The sequence below is a fragment of the Diospyros lotus genome, chromosome 7 (genome assembly GCF_014633365.1).
Source record: "Diospyros lotus cultivar Yz01 chromosome 7, ASM1463336v1, whole genome shotgun sequence".
NCBI classification, from domain to species: Eukaryota; Viridiplantae; Streptophyta; class Magnoliopsida; order Ericales; family Ebenaceae; genus Diospyros; species Diospyros lotus.
In genome coordinates, this window is record NC_068344.1 from 24,313,187 (window position 1) to 24,328,603 (window position 15,417).

A 15,417-nucleotide genomic window follows, 5' to 3' on the forward strand; every position below is an offset into this window, starting at 1 on the left:
GTAAAATGCTAGATGCTAAACTTGTTTTCGATCATTTCACGAACCTCGTTAACAACCAAATAAGCTTGGTGGCCTCCAATCACCTCAGCTTGTTTCTTACCGTCCTTCCAGAGCTGTAAAACAGTTGTTCTCACCATTAGTTGGGGCAAAATTAAAGAAAAGCCCTCAAAGATCAATGAAATCTGTGGAATACCTGTATGGTAGGCATTTTCTGCAAAGATTTGATTCCCCGCCATACATGAAAAGGTATAATGAAGTGTTAATCACCATTTCTGCAAATTCACATGGATGAAGGAACAAAGAGACACAAAAGCAAAGAGAAAGAAAGAACAAACTACCATGGGATTATGGTGACAGGAGGAAATATCCAGCATGTCATCTTCACAAAACTTAATTCCATTGGATGGGATTGCCTCTTTAATCATTTTTTGGACACTTGATATCTCATATCAAAATGCTCCATTCAGATCTGCCCCAATGTAATCTCATTGCACCTAGGCATATATCGAAAACACCCAAACCAATGAGCTGTCAGTGCTTCAAAACGGTAGACCATTTTTGGGTTTCAAGAGGACCGGTCAACCGTTCTAAAGAACAGATCGAAGGTCTCCCACTAAAACACAAGTGGTCAACCGCTTCTAAAAGACCGGTCAATTGGTTTCTGGCTTTGCTCCAAATGGTCAACCACTTGCAAGAAGCTACCGATCGGCTCTCTGTTTGGGTCGATCGTTTTCACCACCGGTTGATCACTCTGAAGGCAAAAGACCAAGAACAATCGACTGCTTGGAAAAACTAGTCGATCGATACTACATATCCTACAAAACAGAGAGCTATTTCCATGTCCGAAACACATACATTTTACACAACATCAAGCATAGGGTGAAAATACCGAGCCGAGACGTTAATACCACTAAAAGGAAACGCCAACAATTGGCGGTCCATGCAAGGGTTTTAGCCGGTTTTTAAAACTTTTTCGAAAACAACATAATAAAGGCAGCGGAAGAAAACAAGATCACCTTGCAAGACCCGGTATCTAACAACCATATGCAACAAAAACCGAACCATCCATAAGGCATTTAGAAATTATACCTCATTGGACGATTTTGTTGATGATGAGAATGATGAACTGTAGCGGAGGCAGCTCCCGTTCTCACGGAAGGCTCTCGAAGGCAGCTCCTAAACAGTCATGATCTATTCCAAATGAGATAACCGGATGACCAGTCCACCCCTCGAATACACAAGGGGCCGAGTTAGTCCACACTCCAAGCAATAGAAGAACCCTACAGGAAGCTTATGTGCTAGCTAAGTTTCCTTTTAGGTGATGGGTGTTGTAATTTGGGTTTAAAAGAACGAACAACCCAACAGTCTCACTGTTAGATTAGGTTGCCAAAGAAGCAACTAACAAAGAAATGAGCACGGGAGCAAAAGGAGAGGAGGGGATTTGGTTTTCTACAATGAGAAGAGAGCAACTAGCCGAGAGAGAATTTCTACAAGCAAAGCCAGGCAACTCTTGCTTCTCTTGTTCTAATATTTCAAATGCCAAAACCCTAATATCACACTAGATCAAACAAAATCGACTAGGAAAGAGAGGGGAAGAGGCATGCCATTTGCATGTTGTCTTTCCCCCTTCGTCATAATCCAACACGCAATTGGCTGACTTTACAGAAAATGACAAGAGAACATTCCCAAACTTGACATTTGTTGTAAGAAATGGTCGATCGATTTTAAGGAAACGGTCGACTGGTTTACACCAAATCAGCAAGGACCAGTCGACTAATTCTAAATCGATTGATCGGTTTGGGATGATGCACTAAGGACCAGTTGATCGCCTCTAAGGCCGTTCAACTGCCTTTATTTCCTCGTCTCAAGTTTTTGTAAATTGCATCTAAGCCCGCCATTAACTCTTAATAGCTCTTTAATTATCTCATGATGAAACCAAAGCCCTCGTTAACTCTTAACGGCATGCCTATTAACTCTTAACAATTGCTCTTGTTAATTAAACCCGTTTTGTTAACTCCTAAAGGTGTCATCATTAACTCTTAATGATGATCAATAATTAATTACAACATTACATCACTAATCCACTACTATACTCGCATATGCGTATGACCTTCTAGGTTCACCACTGAGTAGCAATCGGGACACATCAAACATTTTGACATTGATCAGACACTTTGATCTACAACGAGGATCTCTCCATCTCTTCGATATATCCCGAGAAGTCCTAAGTGACAATTAGCATTATGTCAAGACGATCTTATTAGTAATGAAATCATACTTCAAGTGAATCTATTAGGGCTTTTGATTCCCGTGTACTATAATCCCTCCATCGACTAATATTGGAAATTCCTTTCCAATCATGTGCACCCTGGCTAGGGGTTTAAACAATCACAAGCCATAACCAATCGCATAGGATGTTCCCCTCACACTAAAAGTCAATGGATCCCATTAGCAATCACCTGCTTCCATACGATATTGTACAGAAACTGCAACATTCTCACCGTGATATACAGACAGTTCTGCGCAATGGCAAATCTTTGACACCAACATACAAAACAACTGTGTTGCCTCTGGTCTAAGGACCAATAACACAATCGAAACAAGTAATAGATCATTAATCCTCTTAGCCTTATGATTTGTTACTTGCATCACATTCAGTAGATGTTCAACTAACATCTACCCACATATCTACGATATTCATCTCATGAATTATGACATATGACTCACCATTCTTTATCATTAGTATCTCATATTAATCAAAGGTAGTAACCCATGTGTCAGTCTATAATCGATTAATCATATTCCCCTTTTGAGAAATCTAAGGACTGGAAATGACTTTAAGAAATCTTAAATATAAGGGTCTTTGTCACATATTCTTAACCAGTGTTCGAAAAATCGACCTAAGCAGCTGCTGGCCGCCGCGATTTTCATCTAGTCGGCCCCCCTAGGCGCCAGTCCGCCTAATCGGTCGTCAGCGGCATCCCAGGTGGCGCCTAACTGCCTGGGCCACCTACTTTTAAATTTTTAGGGTTTTAAAAGAAGACAAAATAGATCGTGTTTCTGCTTCATCTGCCCCGATTGCTCTCTCAACAATGACCGCCTCTCTCTTCGAAAGCTCATCCTCATCGCCGCCGACAACGCCTCTTCTGCAGCCAACCATTGTCTCTCTTGGCCTCGATTTTTCGATTTCCCTTAGCCTCCACTAGTCGTCTATCTCGCTCGCTAACGCTGTTCTTCCTCTGACCACCAGTATCCCTCTCTCTCTCTCTCGTTGTTCTTCCCAATTTGCAGTAGCCATCTTGCTGTATACTATATAGTATATAGTATATATATATAATATATATTATTACAATATTACTCACAGTTTCACATAATGCTATTGCTATATGCCTATATGTATTGCTATGTATATACATATATTACTAACAATTATAGATTATATATATACTATATAGCAGTATGTATGTTGCAGCAGCATACCTGCAAGCAGCAACATGCTGTTAATATTGCTATATGTATTGTTATATAGCATATATAGATATAGATTATACTATTAGTGTTAAACAGTCATATATATGTAGTATATACACACACATGTGCAAACTGCAACAGTCCATCTGATTTGTTTATGTTACAGGCTTCTTCGATTAAATTAAAAATGTCGGATGGGACTAAGAGTACGGAAGCATCGTCTGATGCCGTCTCAGTTTTTAAAAGGAAGTCAAATGATATTGGATGGGAGTATGGAATGTTAGTTGATCCAAAGAATATGGACAAAGTTAAATGTAAGCTGTGTGGCAAAGTTATGTCTGGAGGAGTTTATAGAGTTAAAGAACACATCGGCCACATTTTCGAAAATGTTTCTACATGTCCAAAATCTTCTCCGGATGATAAAGCCAAATGTAAAAATGCTATTGCCGAGGCAAAGAGTAAGAAGAAAAATAAGAGGAAAGAGGAAGATTTGATGAGATCCTCTGTTAATATTTCTGAAATGGAGGAAGGAGATGCTGAAAATGAATTGCAAGAGTTAGGGAGCAAAAAAGCACCCCGTACACTTGGCCCTATAGATAAGTTTACAAGCTCCATCACCCTTGAAACGAGTGCAGGAATGACACAAAGGCAACAAAATATCAGCGAAGCACTCTTTAAAGAGAGAACATAGTTTGTTCGTCAATATTGTGCCAGATGGGTGTACAAAGTCGGCATTCCTTTCAATGCTATTGATAATGATAGCTTTAAATTGTTTGTTGAGGCGGTTGGTCAATTTGGGTCGGGCTTCAAACCTCCCAGTCAATACCAGTTGAGGGAACCATTGTTAAAGGGAGAAGTTGACAGAACTAAAGAGTTATTAAAAAAGCATGAAGAAGAGTGGGCACGAAATGGATGCTCTATTATGACAGATGCCTGGACAGATAAAAAAATGAGGAGTATCATGAACCTATGTGTTAATTCTAACGCAGGTACTGCTTTTCTTTCTTCCACAGAGTCTTCAGATGAAGCATATACTAGTGAACTAATTTTTGAACATGTGGACAAGTGCATTGAGCAAATTGGGCTGCAAAATGTCATTCAAGTAGTAACTGACAATGCTGCTAACAATATGGGAGCGGCAAAATTATTGAAGTTGAAGAGGCCAAATATATTTTAGACATCATGTGCTACTCACACTATCAATTTGATGCTAGAAAGTATTGGAAAATTGCCAAGATATAAGAAAGTTATTGATCAGGCCAAGAATTGGACGATCTTCATTTATGCGCACCATAAGACATTGTCCTTAATGAGATCTTTATGAAGAAGAGGGATATTGTGAGACCGGGAGTCACTAGATTCGCTTCTTCTTTCCTTACTTTGCAAAGTTTGATGGAGAAAAATGTCCAATTGAGGAAAATGTTTATTAGCTCCGAATGGGAAGAGTGCAAACGGTCCAAGATTGTTAAAGGGAAAGCAGCTTATGCTACTATGATGAGTATTCTTTTTTGGAATGGTGTGAGTTTATACCTCAAGGTTTTTGCACCTTTGGTGAAGGTGTTTCGAATTATTGATGCAGATAGAAAGCCTTCTATGGACTTTTTATATGGAGAGATTGTGCAGGCAAAGAAAGATATTAAGGAGGCCCTGAATAATCTTGAGAAGAATTATCAACCTATTATGGAGATTATTGAAGCAAGGGTGAAAGATAGGCTAGATAGTCCACTACATTTTGCTGCTTACCTTCTGAATCATTACTACTTCTTTAAGGATATGGATATACAACTTGATCATGAAGTGATGGATGGATTTTTTAACTCTATGGAGATGTTTTATGAAAATGATGGTGAATTGCAAGGCCATGTTGTAAATGTTGAGTTGCCAAAGTATACTCGTAAAGAAGAAGCTTTTGGAAAATCATGGGCAGCTCAAGGGTGTGCAAAAAATGATGACAATTAAAATCCAGGTATAAGATTAAAGTCATTTTCTTAGTTTCTATTGTGTATTACTATTACAGTATCAGTGTATAAATTTGTTTACTTTATACTTGTTTGACCTATGTTGTAGTTACATGGTGGACCACATATGGAAATCAAACTCCAAACTTACAACGAATGGCGAGAAAGATCCTCTCGTTAACTAGTAGTTCGTCCAGTTGTGAAAGAAACTAGAGCACTTTTGAAGGGGTTAGTGTATAATCTATAATGTATATTTTAAGACGTTTTTAATATTTTAATTTCATTATCCCTATCATTTATATTAATATTGTTTTTATTTATTTATGTAGATACATACGAAGAAAAGAAATAGATTGGACGTGAATCGATTGAACAATCTAGTCTATGTCCAATTTAATGCCAAATTAATGAACAAGCAAAAAAGAGAGAAAGAAAGGAATGTTGATGTGCTACTTGCTAGTTATGCTAGTCATGCGCAGGGATGGATAGTTGAAGGAGGAGATGATGAAGAAGTTGAGCCTGGTACGGGGCTTACTTGGGAAGTGGTTGGTGAAGCATTCGGAGCAGACGAGATGCTTCAACCTCGAAGAAGTTCTAGAATGAGAGACCTTCATGAAGATGATTTTCAATCAAAAGAAGAAGATAAGCAAGAACTCAATGAATTTGATTTTGAGTCTGATGAAGATCTTGTGTTGGAAGAATATGGAGAAGAGAAAGTCCAATTAGATGGCTAGATACTTAGATTCTTCAAGTATTGTTTATGTTGCATTATTGTTGCTTTTGCCTTCTTGAACCCAGAACTAAACTACAATAGTTTGTTTTCTCATGCTTAATTCCACTATTTCACTTGTCATTCCATTATTGTTGCATTATTGGTTTATGTTGCATTATTGTTGATTTTCTACTTTGATTTACTTGAAAATAACATGACATTACATCAAAAAGTTCAAAAAAATAAAAAAAAACAACAATTTTTTTAGGCCCCGCCTAGGCGCCCTAGGCCCCAGCCTGGCACTCGACTAGCACCTATCGCGTTTTAGAACACTGTTCTTAACACTTAAGAATAAGACATTTATTAAGAAATATAGGGACTCATTCATATACAAATTAGAGAGGTATGAATTAAGGTATGACCATTAAATACAAAAAAATGTATTTTATAAAATTTTGCAAAATATACATCATTAGTCCTAATTTACATATGCCAAACGCTATCTAAATTTAGCATTAGAGCACTAACTCTAACAAAAATTTTGATAAATACACCTCCCATATGTCCTTGATTGCCTTCGTCTATCAGTACTTTTTTATTTTTATCTTTTATACACTTCACTTGTTAATTCAGTGTACAAATTTAACAAACTTTTGAATTTACTTCACTATCTTAGTAGTAAGGGCTAGCTTGCTCTCTGGGGATCGAAAGGTCATGGGTTCAATTTGTGAAAACAACCTCTTTGCAAAAAGGCGAAGGGAAGGCTACGTACAAATATAGTCCTCCCTTGACCCTTGCAAAATAGGGAATTTTGGAGATGTCTTTTATTTGTTTGCCAAAATATATATCTTCAAGGTTTTTTTTCTTAGCTAACATGTATCTAGAATCTTGTAACAAGCTTTCCTGATTGCTGCACCACCATCATGATTCTTATTCGATTGGGATTTTTCCTTTCAAACTTCTTAAAATAGTTTTTGCAATGTTTCAAATAGCAACAATCATCTCAATCCACATTGGATTAGTTTCATCTTTAATAATTCAATCTCTTCTTCCATATACTTTTTCCATGAAGATTTGAACTTATTTTTCACTTCTTAAATCACACCATTAGACTTTGACTTCATTTTTCATCATCATTCATCCTCCTTTTTTTTATATGGACATGAAGGACCACAAGTCTATGTTGACTGGCTAGCACTCTCCTAGTAGAACTTTTGTAATACCCAGTATAACTTTTGTAATACCCAGTATTTAATATTAAGAGCATTTTCAAAAATTACGGGGTCAAAATGGAATTTACAATAGTTTCGGGCCAAAGTGCAATACTCAAAACATAAACGAAAGGTGAAGGACTATGTCAAGCAAGCCAATGAAGGTAAAACTGTCCAAATAAGCAATATTCGACAAAATCAAGAGATTTTCGAAGGTTTGAGGACGAAAATGCGTGATTAGGGGCATCAGGGCAAAAGTGCAGATTTTATAAACTACCCGATGAAGATCGAAACGACAAATTTTTTAGAAATTTCAAAAGGAAATGGAAAATATAGAACTTGTGGGCAGTCAAGGAATTAACAAGAAGTCTAGGGGTGCCTTGGATAGAGAGAAAATGAAATTAGAATTTACAAAGGGGCTAAACTGCAAAAATCAAAAATTGCATAATGTGAATCCGACCGGCCGCACTGTGGCCGCTGGCCAGCTGCCTGGGGGCGTCGGGAAGGTCGCCTGGAAGGGCTAGGGAGGTCTCCAGGTGATGATGGGGTGGTTTGTGGCTGCTATTGGCCGGAAAATGGCCTTGATGTGATCGGAAATAATGGAGGAAAGATTTCTGATTTGGCCGAATTTTTCGAGGGTTCTAGCTCTCGATTTTGTGCTTCTTGATTGGTTAGGAGGCTAGATCTAGGGTTAAGGGGATAAGATTAGCCGATTTGTGGTGGAAAATCGGGTCGAGATGGGGTATAAATAGACACCCGAGGCCGAGGGTTTTTCAAAGAAGTCGAGTAAAATTAAGGGCGTTTTGGCTTGAATCGAGGCTCACGGATAAGGGGTTTTTGTTCCTTGGGTTGTGAGGGTCATTTCTGGAGCATTTGGAGTCGATTGGTATAGGATAAGTGGGGTTTTTGGGAGTTGGCCGGAAAATCGGGCTTTGCCGGACCACGGCCTGTAAATGGCTTTTAAAGCCTTTTCCGGTGGCTATTTTGGCCACTAAAGGGTGCCATCGAGGTCGCCTTGAAGAGATCTACAAGCCCCTATAATCGTTTGGAGCATCGGAGGTCGCCGGAGTCGGAGAAGAAGGCCGGAGAAGACGACCAAGCCGGCCGCATGTGGGCTTCACTCGCCGAACCCCTAGGTGGCGCGTGAGGGCCCGTGAGGTAGTATTTTTGCTTGATTTTAATTTTAGAATTTTGGTAAAATTATTTTAGGAATTATCATAAAAAAATATTTTGTGAAACTTGATGTTAGATATTTTTTATGAATTTCCGAAGGTAGAAAATGTTTAAAAATAAAGAAAAATAGAGAAAATTGAGAAAAAATAGAAATATTGATTTCTAAGGTCCTAATGGTGAATAAGAGACGATTGGTGAGTTGGAAAGAAGGATTGCACGTTTTTCGAGGCGAAAATCGAACTTTTCTGAATTGAGATGAGTGGTTTGATTCTAGCTTTATCTTGTTTTGATTATGTTTTGGAGTGTGTGTAGTGGGTTCTGGTGAGCGGTTTTACCCTCCCAAGCTTAGGATACACATTATCATACTAGTTCTAGTGAGCGATTATACCCTCCTGAACTTGGGTTGTTTACAAAGGCGTTTCACTTATGTACATTGTGGCATCATTTGCATTTTGAACATGTGATATATTGCATCAACTATTTTTACTTTTAAAACAAGTCGGTGCATGGCGTGTATTTTCATATCATCGGGCTGTTGATTTTCGTGTCGTTGTTGGATCCGTATGGGACGGGATGGGGTCTTCTTGAGAATGGGACAAGGTTAATCCTGATGAACGAGTGACACGGTAGGGCACTCGAGGGATTAAGTACGTCGCGGCAAGGTCAACCCCAACAGTGTGTGGAATGGTTTTCCACAAGAGGTTGAGTATGTCAGGGAGATTTCTCAAGTTAGGCACGTTGCATGTTGTCGTTCGTCTGTATATGCCATGATTATATGTCTTTCATGCATTGTGTAAACTGTTTCATGCCATCACTTAGATGTTTTATCATCTAACCTAGGTTATGCCCCTGGAACATTCAACGTTCCAGCCCAGGATAGCTACGAAATCGAGGACACGGCCGGTGGGGCCAACGGTGTTTAGTTGATAGTCGTTGTACCGTTTTGGAAGTGTTAGGTATTTATTTTGGTATATGTATGAACGGTTGTATGGCAATGCTGTATCATTTGATAGTTTGTAATACATATTTCGGTTTGGGAATACCTTGAATGAGACTCGTGGTAGGCCACAACATTTTGGTGTTAATTATTCCGCTGTGTTATATTATGTTTCGTTTAATCTTAAGTCTATCGATCTTGAGTAAACGAGTAAGACTGGGGTTCTCGGGATTTTTACCTGCATGTGAAGATTGTTCTTGAAATCACCGTGGGCGCTGGCCATTGTATGCGACGAGTGTTTCATCTGCATATGAAGATTGTTCTCATGGCACCGCGTGTGACAGGCTTGAAAAAAAAAAAAAAAAGATTTTCGAGGATTCCCTTATAGTGACGCACCCGTGTAAGGCGGGGTGTTACAACTTTGACAATCCTTACAACATAAGTGATCCTTTTGTTCCATGATAAAGTAGTCTACAACTACTTTGGGTAGTTGATAATCAATTTTTATGAGTTACTAAATGCTCACCCCATTTCTTAAACCTGATAGCTATAAATTTTGTGACAAAATCCAACATATCTTTTCCCTTATTAGTTATTTTTCCAAAACCATAACCTCTATGCACATCTCTATGCCCATTCACTTCTCTACCCATATGATCATGTAACTCATCTCCTATAATAATCTTCTCTCCTCTTGATATTCCTTGTAACGATCCCTCTAAAGCCCCCAACGGTTTGCCTTCATCTCCTCTCAACCCAACTTGTAGAACATATCTGCTAACAATATTTAAAATAACCTTGAGCGGTTGGTGAAAACAAAGGGTCCGCAATAGGAATTCTATTTTTGCAGAACATGTGTGCTAAAGTTGAATGGTTGGTGTAAGCCAAGGGGTCTGCAATAGGAACTAAGAAGTGAAATCATATTTGAAGACATTTTGCATGTACAAACCAAGGGCTTGCAGTTAATAAGGAGTCAATCATATTTAAAGACATTTTCCATGTTCCTCACCTTACTACTCCACATTCTTTCCCTCATGAAGATGGGAAATAGTAAACTCTACAAAAGCAGGGCCTGTTAGATGTTTTTCCACTATTTGCATGTTCCATATCTAACTAAGTATTAAGGCCTAGTAAGAACCAATGATTTGTGGAAGAGGCTTATAAATATCTAAGAGTTTGGTATCCACATATTCATATTTATGGAAAAAGCTCATGTAGTCCTAATTCAATAACTGCATCTTGGGGTCTCAAATTGTTTCCTAGCCAGACTGCATTTTCACATAAAATTGTAATTCGTTATTGGAGACCTGATGCATAAAACTTCAAAGAGAACTTACATTTTAAGCTACAAAGAGATGCACAACATGCCAACTTCAATACAGAATTTTCACATTTCTCAGGTTATCTCTAGTCTTGTTACAGTAGCTCGTAGTAGAATTTGCTATGATGGGCTGACATGTTATCACTGCATTTTCTTTTTCTTTTGATAAACAACATTTTGCAATAAAATTTTACCTAGACATGGACTTTGTACGCAACTACTTCAGCATGCGTGACACCAGGTTCAGATTATGGTAAACATTCAAAAGATACCAGTCAAGAAAGGGGGGGGGGGGGGGTGATTTTCTTAGGCAAAAAAAGATAAAGACAAAAATTGGAAACCTTCATTTCAACATATCACAACATAACCAAATATAATATATATATATATATATATCTTATATCCATAAACATCTTATCTTTCAGATATTCCCTGGCCGTGGACTCTTTTTTAAGGTTATTTCTTTCCAGTAGGTGTTCATAACATAATTTTCAGATCACCACCTATAAATAAAGGAAATTTTTATAAGAAAGCAATCATATACCCCCAAATCTCACTCAGTAATACATATATATACAATATATTATACACACTTTGCCAGGTTGTTATTCTTCATTATTGTCAAAGTTTGCAATTGTTACTTATGTTCTAAGTGGAGAAACTATTTCTACATCCTAATACAAACAAACATCAGTCAAACTTGCAATCTGTAATAACATTAAATACAGCAGCACCAAGGTACAGATAGTATGGCATTATTTATATTGTTGAGAAGACTTACCATCACTCCTGCATGAACCACAAGCTTGTGAGGAACGTTATTGACATCAACACAGTAAAAAAGTATTCTGCATTTCCACACAGTACGTACAAATTTTCAAACTCAAGCTAACAAGTCAGAATGAAATTTATTACACACTTGAGACAGTTAAGTCTCGTATAGAAAATAAACATAATGCACAATTGATCATACAGACTAGGGTGAGGGGAGAGAGAGAGAGAGAGAGAGAGATGATTTATGATGCATGCCACATTATTCAACCAGTCTTCAATTACAATTCGTTGGAAATGAATATGCCAACCATTCCACAAGTATCTTAGGGACTGTTTACTTGTGGAGAATGTTTTATATTTTCCATCTCCAGTTTTCTTCTCTCTTTCTGTGTTTCCATTTCTACAGAAAATCAGAGAAAAATGAAAAACGTATTCATTTCTATCAAATATGAAACCAATTTTAAACTTCAAAAAATGAGAGAATGGGTTCAAAATCATACAAAAGAAGAGATGTAAAGATCGACGGCAAGGGAAGAGGTGAATGGTCAGGGAGGCCTGATGAAGATAGGAGCTATTGACGTCACAGTGATAGAGGAAGGCGCGGTGTTGCTGGTCAAGGGATGAGGACGAAAAGAGGATAGGAAGAGGGTAGCAAGGAAGAGGGCACTGGTGGTGCTCGCTGTTGGAGTGGGAGAGGGCGCCATCGTAGTGGCAAGGATGAGCACAGCGAGGGAAGAGGCTGGTTGTGCTCCCTGCTGTAGTGGCAAAGGGCGGCGGGGAAGAGGAGAGGAAGGTGTGGTGAGTGGGTGGGTGGGTGAGTGCAAATAAAAAACACTAAGAAAAAGAGAGGCAAAAGGAAAAAAAATTATTATTGATAGGATTCAAAGCAGGGCTTAAATTAGAAAAGTGTGTTTTCTCGATAGAACATCTTTAAGATGTTTTCTAAAGTCTAATATAATTTTAGAAAATAGAAAATTTGTTTTCTATTCTCCAATTTAGAAAAAAAAAAAAAAAAGCCGTTTTGAATATGGTTGCCAATTTTCTATCTCTATAGAGATAATTTGTGGACAACTAGAGTAGTTTTCCACAAGTAAATAGGCCCTTACTCTCCCAAAAAAACATAGCAACCATAATCGTGAAATGAAAAAAGAAATAAGAACAATTAGTATATAGAAGGCTCAGTGCTCACATAAAATCCTTTCCCAAGACTCCAGGTTATGGTAGCTCAAAGATATTATAAAACATTAAGGTGGAGTTTAACACGGGTGCTAAAATAGGATCGTCTTATATAGAAAATTATATGTGTCATACGTTATTCAATATTGCCATGAACCAAACAAGAAGTTTTCTTTCATTGATTGACTCAAATAGGATGCAAAGGTCGGGTGATTATCTCATCAATCAGGGTTTCTAGTCACCTTTATATGCCTTCCACTTTTGCCTTTTTTTTCTTTGGTGCAGTATTTTGAGGTAAGCCTTGGTAGCTTTATAGAAATGGGTCATGGATAGAGATGGCTAGAGGTCTAAAATTCATGTACCCTCCTCCCTCTTTCTTAAAGGTCACAAGAAAACCTGGCATCTAGTACAAAGATTATGAGACTGTAAGATTTTCACTATCAATATATAGTAACAAGTGTTTTCAAAGAACGTGCGCCTTATGCCTTCAATAATAACCTTGAAGTAATGCACAAGATGATTCCTTCAAGCTTTAAGTTAGACAAACAGGCCCATCTCAAATCAACCAACTCAGTACAATTTTAGCCCAATTAATTGGAGCCAGGTAACATACCAGATTTCTGTCATTGGCTCTACTAAAAACATGTTCTCAATTAAGCAACAAAGATTTAAAATTTATCTATCTCAATGCATCCCCTCCCTGGTCGTTCTATTTATTATATCACAACTAAAGTGGATCAAATCAATCTCTCCACAACAGCATTAACTGGCTCCCATTCCATCTAAAACTCATATTCACGTTATCTTCAAATAGCACTGCTCCTGGCTTCCTTGTTGGCCAGCTAATGGCCACAATAAACCACCATTTTAAAAGTTTAATATTCTATAGCCAGAGAGTTAAGTTGGCATTGGTAGTTCAACATTGTAAACCAAATGCCTAATAATTTCATTATGCTCTTCAAGTTTTATTATCAAGTATACAACAAAATTGTAAAGGAAGAATCTCAATATGTCAGAAGAAAGCATGGGCATGACAAAGGTAGAGATACACTAAAATACTGAAGGAAATTAATTATTCTTCGCCTTGCGAAACACTCACATAACAAACTTTCTAATGGAAAGTAGAATAAAGCCAAGTATAACATTGATGAAACAAAACTTTCAATCTCACCTAGGATGGTAATCTGCAGCCAGCTTTTCCAATTTTGGTTTCAAATATATACATTTCCTGCACCAGCTTGCCATCCTACACATCCAAATTTACTTTAAATAACCACCCAAGTCAACTCACCTACTCTAATTAGACACAATTAATAACCAAAACAAAGCCTATTGATCCTATTTATTCATCAGACTTTCCAGCTTCACTAGTATTAGCCATAAGAAAAAACAAATTAGACAACCTGGCGACGAATTTGATAATATATTTTAATATTAAGAGGCAACCCAACTATTATTAGGAAATCCAAACAACTCAATCGCTATGTTACAACAAACATGGGACTGAAAACATAGACCAAGGAGGCCCCGATTCCATGTTAAAAGAAACAAATGACTCAAAACAATGAATACTGCATTGCTATGGATGAATTATCTTGTTGCCATACAAAGCTATTTATATAGAGTCGTACATGTGATAAACCAAATAAAGACAAACCTACAATATAATCGAGAGTTAAAACTCAAAATATCCTGAGTAGAGATAACCTAATTCAAGTTTGATCTGGCTCTAATCTTAACACACCAAAACTAACAAAATCGAGTAGGAACAAGGAGAACCCAGATACGCACCATACAATTACCACCGGCTCCTCCAGCTGCTGGGCCTCGGCAACGACCCGATCGAACTGGCTCTCGCCCCGAATAGGCTCTAGCTCCACAGAAACCGGCGACGAATCCAGGCCTCGAACGGGTCCTTCTTCGCTATGGCTCGTCAATGCATTAAAAACCCCAACAACCGAATGTGTCTTCCTCGAACACAGGCTGTAATTCTTCAGAAAACAAGATGCTGCAGAGGGTCGATTTGAGGAAGGGTGACGCAGAGATTTGAAGAAGGCCGGAGAGATCCGCATAGCATTCGACATTTGCTCATATGGGTACAGTGATTTGGTAGCTGTGCGTTGAGGTTTGATTCCTTTATTTCCTCGGAGAGATTTCAAACTGTTGACGGAAGCTTCAAGGAAGAGGGAGCGGGGTGACGGCCACGATTGCTTTCGCTTATGACGCATGCTAGTTGGGGCGGTCCCGCATGCTAGATTCTGGATGCGCGGCGGCCGCCGGGAAACCAACCGAATGGATTGTTATTAGCCGTCCGATTGATGGACTTTTCGTGTGATCGGCACCTCTAGTCTCTGTGAATGACTTGAGACACCAGTTGACCGTTAAAAGACTTTGAAGTATATGCTCCCTCGTTTATGATTTTTTTTCGGATTTCTTATAAGGATAGTTTGCCTAAGTCATTTACCTTTTTTTGAGTCAAATTCTTGTTAGAAATTTTATTTAGTAAAATTATAATTTATAAGTACCCATCTTGATAAATTCATAAATTATATGGCTGGAGCACCATTAAGTCATAAAAAGTTGTGATACAAAATAAAATTATGATTTATGACCAAATTTATATTTTTTAGTTGTGGTTTTAGTATCAAAATAAAGCTATTATTATCAATCTATTATGTTGGTCG

General features: G+C 38.0%; 1 protein-coding gene across 10 annotated transcripts in view; it reads right to left on the reverse strand.

The window, feature by feature from the left end:
• Window positions 1-15,417, reverse strand: part of LOC127806475 (pumilio homolog 4-like) — a 123,618-nt gene extending 108,201 nt beyond the window's left edge. For 2 of the 10 annotated variants that reach the window (XM_052343801.1, XM_052343799.1), the window contains exons 1-5: window positions 14,525-15,413; window positions 13,905-13,979; window positions 11,565-11,631; window positions 194-211; window positions 45-113 (exon numbers count right to left, since the gene is read on the reverse strand). In XM_052343801.1, coding sequence (XP_052199761.1) covers window positions 45-113; window positions 194-211; window positions 11,565-11,631; window positions 13,905-13,979; window positions 14,525-14,961 — 666 coding nt within the window. In that variant the 5' untranslated portion in view covers window positions 14,962-15,413. Of the gene's footprint in view, window positions 1-44; window positions 114-193; window positions 273-338; window positions 9,767-11,564; window positions 11,632-13,904; window positions 13,980-14,524 lie in introns of those variants that run through there. The other 8 variants (XM_052343802.1, XM_052343800.1, XM_052343809.1 and 5 more) reach the window with 8 other exon arrangements.